This window comes from Agelaius phoeniceus, chromosome Z (assembly GCF_051311805.1).
Source record: "Agelaius phoeniceus isolate bAgePho1 chromosome Z, bAgePho1.hap1, whole genome shotgun sequence".
NCBI classification, from domain to species: Eukaryota; Metazoa; Chordata; class Aves; order Passeriformes; family Icteridae; genus Agelaius; species Agelaius phoeniceus.
The window spans coordinates 16,892,157-16,909,818 of record NC_135303.1 but is presented as its reverse complement, the minus strand read 5'-3'; the positions used below and the strand labels follow the sequence as shown (position 1 = coordinate 16,909,818).

The 17,662-nt window shown below is 39.7% G+C and overlaps 1 protein-coding gene across 1 annotated transcript in view; it reads right to left on the bottom strand.

The window, feature by feature from the left end:
- The window catches only part of PJA2 (praja ring finger ubiquitin ligase 2), a 33,372-nt gene extending 19,427 nt beyond the window's left edge, over positions 1-13,945 (bottom strand). The window contains 2 exon segments of the mRNA XM_077171434.1: positions 1,444-1,635; positions 13,930-13,945. Of these exon segments, the coding sequence (XP_077027549.1) occupies positions 1,444-1,633 (190 nt within the window). The 5' untranslated portion in view covers positions 1,634-1,635; positions 13,930-13,945.
- Between the last annotated feature and the right edge of the window lie 3,717 nt (positions 13,946-17,662).

Below are 17,662 nucleotides of genomic sequence, written 5' to 3'. Positions count from 1 at the left end.
AAACCACCCTTGCATACAAAGCTAAAACAGCACTATACCATTATCATTTAAAAAGAAAAAAAAATTAGAATAAGAAAGCAGTTTCAAAATAGTCTAAAAGGAAGGAGGATGAAAAAAGTTACCTTGTAGAGCAATAGAATCACTTATGCTGGAAAAGACCACTAATGTATCAAGTGCAACCATAAATCTAACACTGCCAAGACTATGTATGCACACCTTTTATGGACTACCAGGAACTGACAACTGCCACTTTTCTGGGCAGCCTCTTTCAATGACTGGCAAACCCTCTGGTGAACATATTTTCCCTAAAAGCCAATTAAACCTCCTCTGGTGCAATCTGAAGCCCTTTTTTTCTTGTTCCATCACTTGTTATTGGGCAGAAAGAACCACACCTGACTCACTCCAGCCTCCACTCAGGCAATTGTACAGAGCAGGAAGGTCCCTCAAACCTCCTTTTCTTCAGGCTGGACACCCCCAGCTCCCTCAGCTGCTCTTCATTTGACTTGTACTCCAGACCCTTCCCCAGCCCTGCTGCCCTTCTCTGGACACATTCCAGCCCCTCAATGTCCTTCCTGCACAGGGGGGTCCAGAACTGGACACATCACTTGAGCTGTAACCTAACCAGCACCCATCATAGGGGGATTGTCACTGCCCTGGTGCCACACTATTGCTGACACAGGCCAGGTGTCCTTGCCCACCTGGGCACACTGATGGCTCATACTCAGCCAGTGTTGAGAAGTACCTCCAAGTCCTTTCCCTCCAGGCACTTTTGAAGATCTAAGGCTCTATCAAATAAGGTTTTTTAAGCTGAAAACCTCAGACAAAGAAATGGGACCATATTTCTAATCCAATAAGGGATTCTGTATTCCTCTATTAAATTATTATTCAGATGCTAATGTCACAGAAGGCATTTTGGTAAATAATAACATCCAATATACATTAAACAAGAAAGGAAAGTGGTCTAACTGGTATACACAAAAAAAAAAAGGAACTTTTAAAGATGTTATAGGGGCTTAAACTAATTTTCACTATGGTTGACAAAGAGAACAACCTGGTTCAAGATGCATCAAATATTTCACAGCCTCATTCTAAACAGAAGGTTAGAATAGGCATTTTCTTCCAAATGTGAATTTTAATTTGGAGAGAAAATAATTTGAACTAAACAATGTTACTGTTTTCTAGTTTATTAGAATGCATTAACTCATTATGAATGTTCTTCAAGCAAAACTACATAGCCTAATACAGATTTATTAGATTACTTATATTTTATAGAATGAAATTTAGTATAAAAGCAAATTAAAGACACAGGAAATGTACTTTTCATGTTATTTAAGTGGCTCAATAACATGAGCCACTTATATGGCTCTCAGTATGCCTTTCTCCTCCAGCCCCAAGCATCCCAGTTTGCAATAAAATGGCACATACACAAAGATATGTACATACATAAAGAATTCTCTTTCTGAACATCTTCCAATTCTAATTGTTTGCAGTCATCCTTCTGTTGATGTCCATCTATGTCTTGATTATTCAAAAATGGTCTAAACCCAACAAAGGAATGTCTTCTTCCACTTGTAAAAGTCTGATATGCTCCTGCAGGTTTGGGCCAGGCAGTTTTACCAAGTCCTTGGCCCATTGCTACACAAGATTATGGGGGAAAGAAAAAGACAGATATTTGTTAAACAACAATTTGTCTTTGCAGTTTCTCTCTCCCCTAGAAGTTTGATAGATGTTTTTATCAAGGAATTTTTCTATTTCTCTAAAGTCTTAAGCTTCATTTACAATATGATTATTAAGAACATAGAGTACTCTGGGTCAATATGTTATGAAAGCATGTAACTGAGTTTCCATCTACACTGAATAATATTGACAAACACTGATTGTACCCCCATCTTAACATGTTTTTAGTACATAACAGAGACTTAATAATTTGGTTTTTTAAAAATCAATCCCAGATGTCCCAGCTTTTTTTTTTCCAGCCTGTTCATAAATCTGATGCAACACAAATCAGCTTGCAGAAAAGATTTGCAAGAACTACAATGAAAAATCCTTCAGGTAATACAGCACAATTCAAGCAGCTCTAGCTAGCTTATCTTTGTGATAAGTATAAGTATATACTTTGAAAAGTATAATTAATCAAATCACACCTAACATGAAAGTCCCAGGGAAAAGGCTTTATTCTTACTGCTAGAGGTAGTATGTTCAGGCATGGCCATACAAAGCATTGCCCACACACTGCTTCTTCTTGCAGCAGTTTTTCATGATAATGAAACTTACAGCTTTTACCAAGGAAATACAGGATAAGGAGTAAAAAGGAACTTGAGAAATGGTGGTAAAAGGCTGCCAATATTGTAATAAAGAGAGATTTTAATACAGCAGTATTCTCAGGATTAATAATCTAACACAAGGGTTCATGCCCAAAAGCTGTTGCTTGTACAAATGCAATTAGAAGTTCACTATTTCAGTTATACGGTGACTTCTTTGTGTCCCTCTAAGTCACTTTTAATCTTTAGTAGATATGGAATTAAAAAGTTTCTGTTCTTGAAACTCACCAAATTTAAAAGTTAACATTAAAGACAAGGAAGATAAAGCTTGCAACCATTAATACAGAGTATTATAAACTTCAGAAAAATATGAAAGATTTTTTATTTCCTGGCTGTGCAACTAATCTCTTCATTACACTTACAAAGAGTGTCTATGGGCAGAGACATATGAAAGAGATTGAACCTTGGAAGAAAAAAAATTAGCAAGTATCTGAGGCTTTTTTTTACTCATTCATCTATGAAGTTCTATGTAGTTTGATTACACATCATTTTCCCTGGAAATATTTTTGAGTATTTGTCCAGACCCGCCCATCCTACATTAAAAACCAGAACCTAAAATGTTTGTTTTGTTATTAACTATACAATTCTTGCAATCTTTAGAAAGGTGAAAACTCTGGCATCTTTGCAAAACAAAAATCCTGGCAACTAATGCAAGAAATAACAGGACTGACAATTCATTTTCCTATCTAGTCAGCCAGTAGTTAATATTTTTATTAAGTCAACCAGCAAGTTATTTATTTTCAACCAAGCTCTGACAATTCTGAAATTTCCCTTCATTACAACATGGTTGGTCAGCAGACTGCCAGAAGAAGCTGACAATTAGCAGCCACATCCAAATCTGCACACTAAAATCCAATAGTTAAATTAGTAAATCAGAGTAGCAATGCAGAAATCTGTTCTCAAACAAGTGGTTGAAACAAACAAGGTAAAAATACAACAAAATTGCATCATTCTTAATTTCATTTTGTTCTCTAAAACATCAGTATTGTTCAAAAACAGATGTCCACTCAACAGAGTCAAGCTCTCTGAATGCAAATGTTTCATTTTTAAAAAACTGATGTTGACAAAATTAAAATTTAATGCACTACATTTTTTGTTCCAAAAAATGCTCTCACATATAGAGTCTCTCATCATGTATTCAGCTGTCTCTAGAAGATAGAGCAGGCAGTTATTATTCTTCTGTCCTGGGAAAGACTTACTGGATAAAGCCAGTGAAAGTTTTCACCACTTACTGGAGGTATGGTTGTCGCATTTGGTATTTAGGAGAGGCTAACTTCCACCTAAATACAAAACATCTAAAAATAAGAGATGGAGGCATGAACTTATTTACCTACATGCTTAAAATCAGCAGCATTTAGCCACATGAATGCAGAGACGAATTTACAAGAAACCCTTCACACAATGAAGCTGTGAAACACATTATCCTCTCTCAGGTATTTCTTCCAGGCTAGCTCAACCTAAGGAGTGGGTACTGCTTCAGAAGGTCTGTTCATTAGACCTGTTCAAAGCACATCCAACAGTCCCTGATGTATCTGCAAAATTGACCAGTCTTAGAGAAGCAACATACCAGTGAATAAATAACTAAGGTATAGGGCAAACGAGATAATTATTCACGTCTCTGGCTGAAGATGTTCATACACATATCTCCATACTTCCAGAACATTATTAGAGTCACCTGAATTCCTCAAAAGGATCATGACCAGGAAAGCATTTTGGATTACCAGCACTGATTTTAAAAAATGGGAGTGATTGTCTCATAAAATGCACAGTTCACAAACACGTAGGTCCAGCCTTTAACAGGCACTGCCTTAATCACTGACAGAGTGGTGTGCTTCCTCTACTTCTACCAACACTGCACTAAGGACACCACTCTCTAGAGACAGCAAATTATAGTGTGTAGCACAGAAAGCCTCCAAATCTAGACCAAATCCTAACCTACTTGTCCTCTTCCACAGAATTTAAAAAAGGAAAAAAAATCCCCCTTTTTCCAGATAGTGTGTTCAAGATTAGAGTAGATGCATGTCTTCAAGTGTTCACAATGTAGCACTGTAATTTAAGTTACAGAAATCATCCATGTTCTTGACCACAATACTACATAAAAAAAATGTCAAACCGATTTACAGAGCTACATGTAGGACTGGAATTTCCTGCTCAGATGGATGCTGGCAGGATCCTGTCCTCACCCACTGAAACTTGGTCACCTCCCTTTACTTTCCTCACCATTACCTTGTATTCCCTTCTATCTCCTCAACTCCATCACATCCTGTGCACTAGTGACAAGAGCAGCAGCTCTCTTGGGTCAAGGAGTGCATGACTGAGGGCCATGAAGGTGATCTGAGGCTAGAGCACCCCTCCTATGAAGACAGGCTGAGAGAGCTGGGGCTGTTCTGCCTGGAGAAGGCTCCAGGAAGACCTTACAGCAACCTTCCAGTATGTAAAATGGGGCTACAAGAGAGCTGGAGAGGGACTTCTTACAGTAGGCCTATTACACAGAAGGAAAAAGCTTAGCAGAATGTGACTGAGGGGCCCAGAGGGGATTGGGCAAGAAGTTGGAAGGAAACAGTTCCAAGTTTCTCCTTCTGCTGCAGGAAGTATTTAACTTGCCTTTTTTTTTTTCTTTTAAGAAATGTGAAGTTAGCCTCAAATACTTCTAAGAAGTATATTCGCAATCTTTTAACAAATAATTTTTTAAAATGTTCTTTAGATTTTCCTAGATTTTCCTCCAGATTTGTAAAAAAACTTGCATGCACATTCTGGACCCAATCTCAACACTTGACATAGAAATAAAAATAAATCCTTTATCCTCCACAATTGCTCTTTTTTCTCTTATATCCATGAATTACAGAAAATATTTTCTCCTACAAGGCAACAACAGGATTCCACATTCAAAATTTTAAAAGGGAATGCATTTTATACTGACACGATTACTGTTTTCTAGGTTACCATCTTAAAAAAAATACATCTGCATTTATTCCCAGAAGTGTATGAATTTATTTGGCTGTCAAATGGGCAAAACTGAAAATCAACTCATATTCTTCACACCCTCCCCCATAATTGACTATTTCTGAATCATAACGAAATCATAGCTCTGATCAACACAAATAAATGTTGCAGGAAAAGTATTCAAATTCTTTTAAACTGCATTATCCAAATTTTTTACGTGGAACCAGTATTCTACATCTCTTTCTTCCCTGCAGGTATTGAAAGCTTATAAGTGCAGATGAATTAAAAAAAGAAAATAATCAGAATGGAGAATTTTCAGTTTGCTAAGCACCACTGCTCAGGACTGCAAACAGATTACTTCATTTCAGTTAACAGAACAAAGGCACACAATAGTCCCAAAAATAAGAGGAATATTTCAATTTAAATAAGTGAAACAACATACTACTGTCACAATTTCCTTCTCTTGCCTCTATGGGCAGCTTAACACTGAAATTATTTAAATTTTTTACAATGCTTACAAGCTTCAGACTACATACACTAGCAGATTAATACTCAAAGCAAAGACTATTCAGTTAAAATTTACTTTTGCAGTCTGGTATTAATCTCAGCCTCAGAAAACCATATACCAGAGTCTAACCCCGGTAGGCAGCTAAGCACCACACAGGTGCTCACTCACTCTCCAACCCAGTCAATACGGAGAGAGACTAAGAAGGGTAAAAGTGAGAAAACCCATGGGCTGTGATAAAGAGTGTTTTGGAATTTGAGGTTTTTTAGGAAAACAATAAATAAGAAGACAAAGACATAAAAGCAAAGAAAATGGATAACACAAATAACCCCTAGTTGCTCACCAGCAACCCAACAATGCTCAGACAGTTACAAAGTCACAGCAGCCTGGCCAACCTTCCTTCCCAACCAGCTGAGCGTGATGCCACATGGTCTCGAATAAGCCTCTGGTCAGTTGGGGTCAACTGTCCTGGCTGTGTCCCCTCCAGCTCCTTGTGCACCCCCCACCTTCTCAAAGGTGGAGTGAGAAGCAGAAAAGGGCTTAGCTAGCAATTACAGAAACATCCCTGTGTTATCAACACTGTTTTCAGTCAAACGGAACATTATCCCATGCAAACTCTCATGTAGAAATTTAGCTCTATCACAGTTTAAAACTGTACACTGGATAATAAGCAAAAATTAAATATTTTTCTTATGGATCCAATCCATTCTACCTTCCTTCCTCAAACTCTCTGGTTTAGAAATTACTTAAGTCTACTCACTAGGATATTTGAGAGCACAGCAGCAATTATCTTCATAAGCAGTATCAGCTCAGCTACAAGTACACTGACAAATGGAATATGCTTCAGGGACATACTCTCCAGGCATTGTCTTTTCATCAGCCTAACAGGTCATTTTGAACTCTCCTTTGAGCTACAGATTTCACTAAGTCAATTTTTTTACTCAATCTAGTTCCCTCTCTCTGCCTGAGGCTGCAAGTAGCCTGTAGCCCAAATTCTCTAAGTTGTCACGCTGGTCCACTACTGATTTATTTTTAAATTAGAATATTGTTTAGTTGTGGTTTTTTACCTCTCACATTACATTTTTAAAAAAATAGACCTCCAAAAGCCATGATCATATCAAAATATTCTGATACTGATCTGAGACTCTTCCCAAAAGAGGCAAATGATCACCAGCAAATAGCGAGCAGCTTCCTCCCATTTAAACACTAAATGGTTTCTGTTTTGCATTTCCCTAAAATGCCTGCAGTTTTGCATGCAATTTGTGTCATAAATGCAAAACTGAAGTTCTGAATTATGACAATCTATTAATATTACACATATTACTATTAGTTTTACAAATAATTAAATTTCTGCATTTACCAAAGCATTAGTCAACATGAAGGCAAAAAGAAAGAAGTTGATTACTATTTTGGACATTGTCTGTATACTCCAAATCATAATAATGGCCTCCTATAAACATCATAAACAATTCACAACTCTACCCAAATTACGAAAAAATTTTGCCAGACTTGAAATGGAGCAAGTGCTGCCCCTATACAAACAAGAGTGAATTAAGTGTATATATGAAAGTATCAGTGGTTGCTCTAAAAGAAATGCATTGGATATATTCACAGGACAAGTCACAAGTTTTTGTCACAAAAGAGACAAAAATTCTTCAAGTCCAGAACTCCCTCAATAAGTGGAGCCCAGCCATCACCTTCCATACAGAGGCGTCTGAATAGGCAGGTTGCTACAAGCAACCGACTTGAGGCAGTTCCTTTCTGTCCTTAAACATTCTCCTAGAGCTGAAGATCCTGCACAGCTCCTCTCATCCAGGCTCTTCTGACCAACATGAGAGCACAGAATCCTCCTAGGCTGATGTTTGCAATCTGCTGACTTCAGCCAAGGAGCCAGTTATGTTAGCGCTCAAAAACACATAATCACATAAGCGATTATATGCGGTGCTTTTTATTGAAGAGCTCTGGGAATCGGGGTGATTTCCACCCAAATCTGATTCCGACTGTACATTCGAGGTAAACGTGTTTTATACTCTATCGTTATATAACTTTCATGATAATTATCAAACTTATATTGTTCTATTGTATACACAGATTTCAGCTAAACATAGCCCCGTTTAAATTTCCAACATAGTTTCTCACGATTCTTCTTATGGTTATATAATAATTACATTTAACTACTAAACAATCATCACATCTAACAATTATATCACTTATCATACTGCTTACGCAGGTGCAGTGATCTGAGAAAATACAAGGCCTAATATTTTCAAAGACTATTTTTAACATTTTCCAGGGCTCCACTATCAGTTAGGGTGGCTTGCTCTGATGCAGCTTCATGTGTCACTGCAATGGTTGGCTGTCAAGCTCTAAAGCAGCCTGCATTAACTTACTCAGCTCTGCCAGATCTTTTTCTTTGAGAGTCTGTCTTCATTTTCAAGAAGCTCAGCAGGCTGTTGCATTAGCACAGCTGAGGTGGTACAACTGAGCCATTCCATTACTGATTTTACACCATTTTCTGAGGGTCTATCTGCTTCAGTGCTATACACAACTCCTGCATTATTTCCAGGATTTTTATACTGACTTGCTCTGACTTCAGCCCAGTTGCCTTTACTTTCTTACACATTACTGTAAATAGTTTGAATGCATCATTTTCATCTCCCCTGATGAAAATCCTCAATCCTCTGTTTGATCTGATAAACTGACAGCTTTGCCTTACCACTGTAATAATCAGTTTTACAGCTTTTATCCTAACTAACAGCTTCAGCAGAAATTACACATTAAATCTCAAGCGGGAAGATTAAGCAACTGCAGTACTAAAAGCTTTTAAAGATGAGGACAATGTGTATGCCATGTACTAACCAAGTAACAGCAAGCCCCATCCTCCCACAGAAAGCTAGCATTTTAACTTTGAGAATAAAAAGCCTAACTTCTCCAGTTGTCCCTGTAGCAATCTATTCTGTTAATACAGAACACTATTGTGTGCCGCTAATCATCAGGCAAGCTTTCTTATCTCCCTCCTTCCCCAATATCACAAGTTTTTGTATTTTAAGTAGGTGTACTAAACTAAGGGTGCAGAAGTAGCGATTTTTACCCACTACTTGTTGGAAGACATACAGAAATTCAGACACTAACCCCCCACCTCCATATCTCTGCTCTCTTCTTCTGACTTTCACATCTCGTATTCTTATTTAAGTTCTGATTATAAGCTTCCCAGAGGAGGAAGCATGTCTCTGGAGGTAAAACACTTCAAATAGAAGTGAATAATCAACAAAATGAAAAGAGCTGTCTACACTTTGAGCAGAACAGGCACACTTTTACTTTTGTCAGTGCAGATGACCCCAAAACACTTGAAGAAACCAGAACAATCACTTCCTTTCCTCCTGATAAACACAGCAACTAGAAATGACAAAAGAATCCCAAGGTGGAAGTGCAGGCCCTGGAACCTCTTACATGATGGAGAGATATAATTCATCAGACTAGAAGACCAGAAGATGTGTTTTCACATTGCTATAATCTTCTATAACTGTCTTTATTAATGCAAAATTAACCTAAAACATGTAATCAAGCCTTATTATCAGAAGCAGTAAAAGCAACTTTTAAACCTTTTTTTCAAAGTTTAGAGGTGTTTTGTTTTGTTGTTGGTTTTGTTTTTTTCCCTGAAGAACAGTGAGGTCTCAGCACTTCAAACTCTTCTTTCATAAACTTAATTCTTTATCTTGGATACAAGGGTAACAAAAGCCTCTGATTCAATCAACAGACAGGAGAGTTCACCTGAAGTGTCATGAAACAGAATCTGAAGTGATTCCAATAAACCTGTGAAGAAGTAAAATCATTCTCAAAAAGAGAAGCATGAGAGATTATTGTCAAGTAGGATAAAACAACTGAGGGAATTACTAAAGGGGGAGCAACTGGCAATGTTCAGCTAAGCAGAAGGACAGTGGAGGATTATAGAGGACCACAATAGACAGAAGTCAAATCATTGCTTCCCTCTGTTTTGGCAAATAGCAACACACAGAGCTGCATTAGAGTGAAAACTACAGGACAGGAAAAGTAACACTTGTGTCCTGACCAACAATGTAAATCACATCTTATGCTCTGCATATAGTTTTAAAACACCATGCTTCAAAAAAGATCACTGTTTTCCCTGACACATAGAAACAATACATGGAAATGACACAAGGGAAATGTTTCTACCTGCAAGGATACTGTATCCCTCAAACAGATTGCCTGGGGAGGCTGAAAAATATCCATCAGAAACACAGCCCAAAGAAAAGTATTCAAACAAACAAACATCGGGTGAAGAATCACTGGGAGGAAGGGCTGGGAAAGAGGAATGCCTGACAAGTTTGAGGTTCTTACCAGCTCCACAGTCATTTCCCTAACCAAAGCTCCAGAATTTCAGATATTTATTCTGCCCCCAGGCTGGAATCACAGTCCTACATACCTACTTTTGGATGGAGTGGAAAATCTGGGGTTTTTTTCCCTCCAAACTACTGGTGCTACAACATGACTACCTATAACTATTTGCTTGTTTTCACACAGAAGATAAATCACAATTTTTATTACTTTTACACTTCTTTTCTTTTCAAAAATGTTTGAAAGGTTTCACAATTAATATGCTGTATGAAATTGCACTGGGTTTACTTGGTGTGGTACAATTACTTTTTTTTTTTTTTTTTGTCATCTCCTTTTAAAAGACACTACTTTGCACTTAAAGCACTTTATTACAATCCTGGAAGCATATTACAGATCCATTACCTAGGAGCCAAATTTTAGGCCTCAAAAATACTGCTGCAGGATCCTGACAGTACTCTCAGAACCCTACACCACAATTTTTTTAAGTTCCAAACAATAAATATCTGATTCACCAGACACATAATGAATAAAGATCTAGTTAACATATGAAGTTGACTATAGCACCACCAAAACAAAAGGCCGATTTTGCTACTGTTTAAAAGCACCTGGGTTAGGGAAACTTCTCTTGAATGTTTTGGAACATTCTGACACTAAGCTGACATGATAGGAAACTTTGGTATAACCAATTATCACTAATCTCCTAAGAAATAATCCACAATCCTCACGATCACTTCTCTGTATTACACTTTTCTACAGTATCAACTAACGGCATAATTTAAATCTCAAATTTGTTATGATCTTGAATTTTCTTTTCCCTGCTTTGCTTCTAGCAGAGAGATATTGACAATGTTACAGCAATACATAAAAATCACAGGGGACTTCAGAATCTGAAACACAAACTTTTCAGATTCTGTTTTAATAATTTTTAAGGACACACAGACATGTGCCACATGGAATTCTCTCTGCTTCCACACTCACATATTTAGTTACCTGAAATGTTGATAAGGATTTAGTATAAAAACATCACACTGTAAATTAATCAAATTTGAAAAGCTGTTTTAAAACTACTCAGAATGATTAATGCCATTAGCAGCAGATTTTATAAGTATTTTTTCCCATCACAACACATGAGCATTTAGTAATTTACATGACCATCCACTCTGTCATCCTAGCACAGTATTGCACTCATTACTACGAGCTCATCAATAATTACCTCTATTTCCCATATAAATAAGTCATTGCCCTGCTCCACATAAACAGACAGCCAGGTGTGACCTGTATGACAACTTAGGCTCTTGTAAGAATTACTGCATTTTGCACCTTGACACCTCAAATAACTGCCCCCCAATTAAATGTGCACAGCACCACTACAAGAGCTTCAGGACATTCCCTTAATAAACTGCATGGTGAGTTTTGTTTGAGTCCAGGCTATCAAAACCACAGAAGCTGAAGTTCCAGACACTGGTTCAGGTCAGTGTGTCCTTTAGGGACAATCACAGTGCCCCCTGTCCATGGATGTTCTGAACAGAAGGCTGAGATGAGCTCATCGTCCTTCTCTAGTAGTCAGGGTTTATCTGCTTATTCCACATTTGAAGTTGTTTCTGTAACTTGAGCGTTTATTGCACAGTAGTAACTGAAGTCTTTAAACATATTTTCCAACTGAAATAAATGCAAAGTAGCCCTTTAGAACCTATAAACGTACACTATTAAACATATAGATACAGGATTGCTGAAGCACCACTGCAACTGAAGTGGGCTCTATTGGATTCAGACACATAGCTACTAAAATGCAGGGGGCTTATTACTGTATCAGTGAATTAAATTAATTAAAACCAATTTGTTCTCCCTATTTTTCAAAATACTATTAGGACAAGCCTTGAGAGAATGGTAAGTTATATGGTCACAGCTCCAAACAACATCCACACCTCCAATTACCTCACATGCCAAATAAACGTGACTCATCCCGCAACCACCTGCCTGCCCCAAAACCAGCCCTACTGCTGTACAGCACAGTAATACTTTTGGTTTCATTCAAGCCTTCCTAAGAATCCAAGAAGCAAAACAAACACAGCTCAACAAGTACTATGGGCCATCAAGGAGATTACTGTGTAAAAATGGTAACAATTCCAGATCAACTTTTTGCAATAAATACCCATTACAGTGTTTGGGGAAGTCATGCAGTACATCCCATCAGTGTTTTTCACTTGCTATGCTAAACTACTTTGTAAAGGCACACCTCTTCCTAGGACCAGTTATCTTAACAAGGCAACAATTCATGAGTATTTCTTACTTAGATGAGGTTTTGATCTGTCAGGAACTCTTGCACCTTACTACACTGCCATTCACTCTACCAGCAAAGAAAATTTTAAAAACAGGCCTATTTCACAGAAGCTTTCTCATCCTGCATTTTAATGCAACTTCAAAATAAAGATTTTTGTGAACAACTTTTTTCCAGACTTCTTCCTTTCTTAGTGAGAGAGAGAAAAATAAATTCTGTGAGACGCTGACTCAGCTACAAGAAAACCTATTTTATTATGCACATTTGCTTACACAATTTTAAATAAACATACTTCTCCCAAATGAAATTTCAAACCATAAAGTATGTATTCTTCATTTCTGCATTAAAGAGAACACTAACAGTCTGACACCATTCTTCACATTCTTCATTGCTACAGTACACATTTTTTTCTAGATAGTGTGGCAAAAATCCAATCAAAAGTCATTCTTCTAAACTGCTTACCTGTATGCACAGACAAATGCAGATCAAGAACTACACTGAAAAAAATGTGCTGAATATGTTACAGTACATAAAGAGGACCTAAACACAGACTCTAAGCTTTCAAACACATCCCCTAAAGTACACAGCTTCTAAACTTAGAATAAACTTCCTAAGTTTTTGTGCACCACGGAGATTCATATGCTGTGTCACCCAAATATTTCAGTGTTAATTGACCAGCAGTACCCAGTAAAGCCCATGAGCAGGTCAGGGCATCCTGAGAACACTCAGCTCCACCATAGCCAACACTGCCACAAGCATTCAAGAGAACTTCCAAAGGTGCAGCAGGAGGTGCTGCTTTCCTACAGGTGCAAGAACCATCCCGGGCAGTGTAACTACAGGTTAATTAATTTTACTCGTGCAGAAGAAAAGGCACTGACAAATCTCCCCTGGATTCTGGGCCCAAAGCACGTTCCCTCTGACCCTTGCTCTGCTGGCTCGGACATCCTCTCCTCAAGCAAAGAGAGAAGTGTGAATGTTTCACAACCTCGCTGGAGCGATGTCAGCGATGTCCCTTGGCCAGTGGCTCTCCTCACACCCGCGGGTGCTCGGATAGCACAGCGCAGACCCCAGGCCGGGACCTCCCCTTTCCCCGGGGTACTGAGTCACCCCCACGGTGGTGTGGGAGAAAAACTAAAAAACACAACAAAAACACCCAACCAAACAAGAACAAACCAAACCAGCAACAAAGAAAGAAAATTAATTGCAAGCCCTTTGCCCCCGAAGACCTGCCCATGTTTGCTCTGCCGCTGCGCGCCCCGCTGGTTGCCCCGCGCCCACAAACGGCCCCGGCCCCTCACGGACGGGCACTCGCGGGGCCGCCACGGCCCGCCCGCTGTGCCTCCTGACCCACCGGCTGAGGCCCCCGCCCACAGGCCCGTCCCGGAGGGATGGAGCAAGGCGGCTGCTCCACAGCACAAACGACCGTCACCAGGACCGCCAGCGGCTCAACCCGGTACCCCCGGCCCCAGCCCGCCCCCTTTTATGGGCGCCCTACGGAGCCGGGCCGGGGCTGGGGCCGCACTCACCCCGCCCACTCCTGCCACCACCTCCCGCCCGCCGCCTCCGCCGCGGCCAATCCCGCCGCCAGCAGCGCCCGCGCCGCCCAATCAGAAGCCAGGGTGGAGGGCAGCGGCCAATCTCGAATGAGGAGCGGGGCCCGGGGCGGGGCCCGGCGAGGACTGGGCCGGGCCGGGCCGGCAGTGAGGGACGCCGCGCCCGGAGCGCCCCGGATGGGCCTTCGGCTGCTGCTCACCACTGCCACTTCTCACCACTGCCTTGTAGGGATTGCCGTGCTTCAACCCCCGCAGCAGCCCAGCGCCAGGCAGCTGCTCCCTCACTCCCCACCAGCAGGACTAGGGAGAGAATGGGAAGGGTAAAAACTACAAAACTCATGCGTTGAGATACAGACAGTTTATAACACAGAAAGCAAAAGGCCTGCACACAAGCAAACCAACACAAGGAATGAATTCCCTGCTTCCCGTTGTTGATCCATTTCCAGCAGAGCACAGCCTATCACACTAAGGTGACTTGGGAGCACAAACGCCATCAGTCCAAACATCCCACCCTTCCTTCTTCTCTGCACTTTATACTGACTGTGATGCCATATAGTCTGGAATATCCCTTTGGTCAGTTTGGGGTCATCTGTCCCCTCCCAGCCTCCCAGTAAGGTGATGTGAAAAGCAGGAAAGGCTTTGGCTCTGTGCAATCCCTGCTCAGCAATAACAAAAACATCTCTGAATGATCAGCTCTCTGTTCAGCACAAAACCTTACACTAGTCACTGTGAAGAAAACTACCTGAACCCCAGTCAAAACCAGCACAGACTTGACTATAAATTTTTGTTAATATTAGTCATTCATCAGGGAAATCTCTCAATGTCAGCTTTGTGTGGAATATTTCAACTAAGATAAGCTGAGACTGTTTGACACTCTTATCTGCATAAGTATTCCTACACTCTGTTCCAATGATACACAAAATCAGTTATTGGAAAATAGAAAAAGAAAAAAGTATTAGATTATGGCACCCTAACCTGTTTCTATCTACATCAAATGTTTTTTTGGCTATTCAGTATTACCATGTTGGGTACATTCTAAATGGTTAGGAACACCAATACCTATTGAAACATGGCAACCATGAAAGGGAACAAACTTTATCCCTAAAGAAGAAAACAAGTGATCACTGGGCCTAAAGAAATGTGATTTCTATTAATGTAGCCCATATTTGTGCTGCCATTCAGCAAAAAGAGTAAAAAAATCAAACCCCTTCCTTCCTCCCTTACATTATCAGTTCAGATCTCATTTTTACTCATTTTGCTCTTCTGTATTTTCTGTCATAATTTTTCATGTCCCTCCAGTTTAAGCAAGAGAAGTGACAGGATGCACTGCAGCTACTTTCTAGTATTCTAATACCTTGGCCAGTATGTGCCATGACAGCTGCTAGCCTCCTGAATAGCTAGCTGGGGAATTCATGCCCCATAGAAATTCTGAATTTGTTTTCTTTCTTCTGTACATAGTTGCTAATTTTTTGCAGAACTTCCAAAAGTTTACATGTGCTAAAGATGGTCACCTGACTAATAGGGATGAATAAAAAGCAGATGCATTCAATAACTTTTTTTTTGCTTCAGTCTTTAGTAAACTGACAGGCCTTTTAGCAAACTGTGTGGCCTGGTCCCGTGAGTCACTACCACCAGTGTGGGAACAGTCAAGTTCTATTCCTGGACACTAAAATTGTAAGGGATGGTCTGTATGAGGTGAATGTTCAGAAGTCCATGGAGTTTGGTGGGATTCATCACAAGGTACTGGTGGAACTGGTGGATATTATGGCATGACCCCTCTTGATCATCCAAGAAGTCTTGGGAGATTAGGGAGGTCCCCACTGACTGGAAGTTGGCTATGTTTTTCCAATTTACCCAAAAGGGTCTGGGGGAGGACTCAGGGAATGACAGACCTGTGGGTCTAAGGACTTGGGAAAGTTATGGAGAAGAACATACTGGGTACCACTGAAAGACAGTCAAAGAGCAATACAATCTTCAGGAACAGTCAACAGGGATTCAGAAATCCTGCTTAACTATGCTAAGGTCACCTGCCCATAGGATGAAGGGAAGGCTTCATCCAAAGTGCATGTTGGTTTTTTTGGATTTTAACACTGTCCCTCACAACATCCTTTTGGACAAGTTCTCCAAAGAGAATGTACAAGCTGCACTGAATAAAGTCTGGGATCAAAGGGTTGTTGCAAATGTGTCTGTTGATGCTGGTGCTGTTCCTCAGGGCTCAGTTCTAGAGTTGGTTTTATTCCATGTATTTATCAATTCTCTGGATGCAGGAATTGACAGATTTGCTGATGACACTAAACTGAGACCCTGGGATCAAGTAACACCAGGCACAATCCTGGTGTTGGGAATTGGGAGAGGATTGGCAGAAAGGGGTCTGAGGGTGCTGGAGGACAGCAGGCTCCACCTCAGTCAGCAGGAGGGGAAACCCCATCCTGGGGTGTGACAGACACAGCACAGCCCAACAGCCAACAGAGGGGTTTGTCCTGCTGTACTCTGTTGGTGAGGCATATTCTATTCTATTCTATTCTATTCTATTCTATTCTATTCTATTCTATTCTATTCTATTCTATTCTATTCTATTTATTCAAATCTATTCCAGAGTTCCTTTTTTCTAAAATTACTTTTGCTAGGAACAGCTGATGGTTCAAAACTATTAGAGAGGGGTGCTTACAGGAATGTATGCAGACAGACTTGTGGAAAGGCAAGCCCAATTCAGATACTTTGAGGCAATGATGCAAATTATTCAAAACGGTCAAGCTAGGCTATTGTTTGTAGACTATCTCTATTATTAGTAGAGCCTAAATCCTTCAGCAGCAAAGGATACAACTTTTCAACTCTGGTTTCTATTGATAAACATCCTCTTAAGGAGTCAACCCCCATACCCACAGACTGGCATAAAAGGAAACAGAAGAAATGAGGCACTAAAGGTTAAAATGACCCTCTGTGAATTCTCATCATGGTGCACCAACTCATCATTCCATGGCAATACAAGAAGTTTTGGCTGAAAATGTCTGTCTAAATAGAGGAATGCTACTACTGTGCAAACACTTTGCTTTTGTATCTTCAGCTAGGAACAAGTGGGAATTCTTTCGGAAGACTTGCTTTGCTGATTGATGGTTTTACTTAGTAAAAACAAAATACAAAAGTCCATTAAGTTTTTTCTAATGAATTTTTAATGGTTGCATAAGACCCTTCTGATGCAACTGATGCATCCATGCTATCATTCATGTTGTATTCAAAGGACTAAATAAACACATAAATAGAAAGATCTGTGCAGGTAAGCATTTAGTATTTCATAACTTTTAAAATCTTCCAGTATTCAGACTATACGGGTTTTTCCTCAGGAAGCCAAACTGTAGCTTCTCATACTCACTCATTTCTGGGTGATGCTGCACCCAGAAAAAGCATACATAATATTATCAAGATCACATTATCAAGGAGTGCCACCTCTTTTTCCAACCCTAGTTTATTATTCTTTATAATGATTGAAAAAAGTTTTTATGAGCATCCTTCCTCACAGAGGATTTCAAAGAAAACTGTGACAGAATACTGAAAGGCAGACATGAAAATATGATTCCTGTAAAAAAATTCTATTGTAAACCATTAACTGTCATGCTGATGTGCATTCTTGATGTGTCCCATTTTCTCTGCAGAAATTTTGTCTAGCAGTTTTCAAGTATTTTCTTTTTTTTTTCTTTTTTTTTTTTTT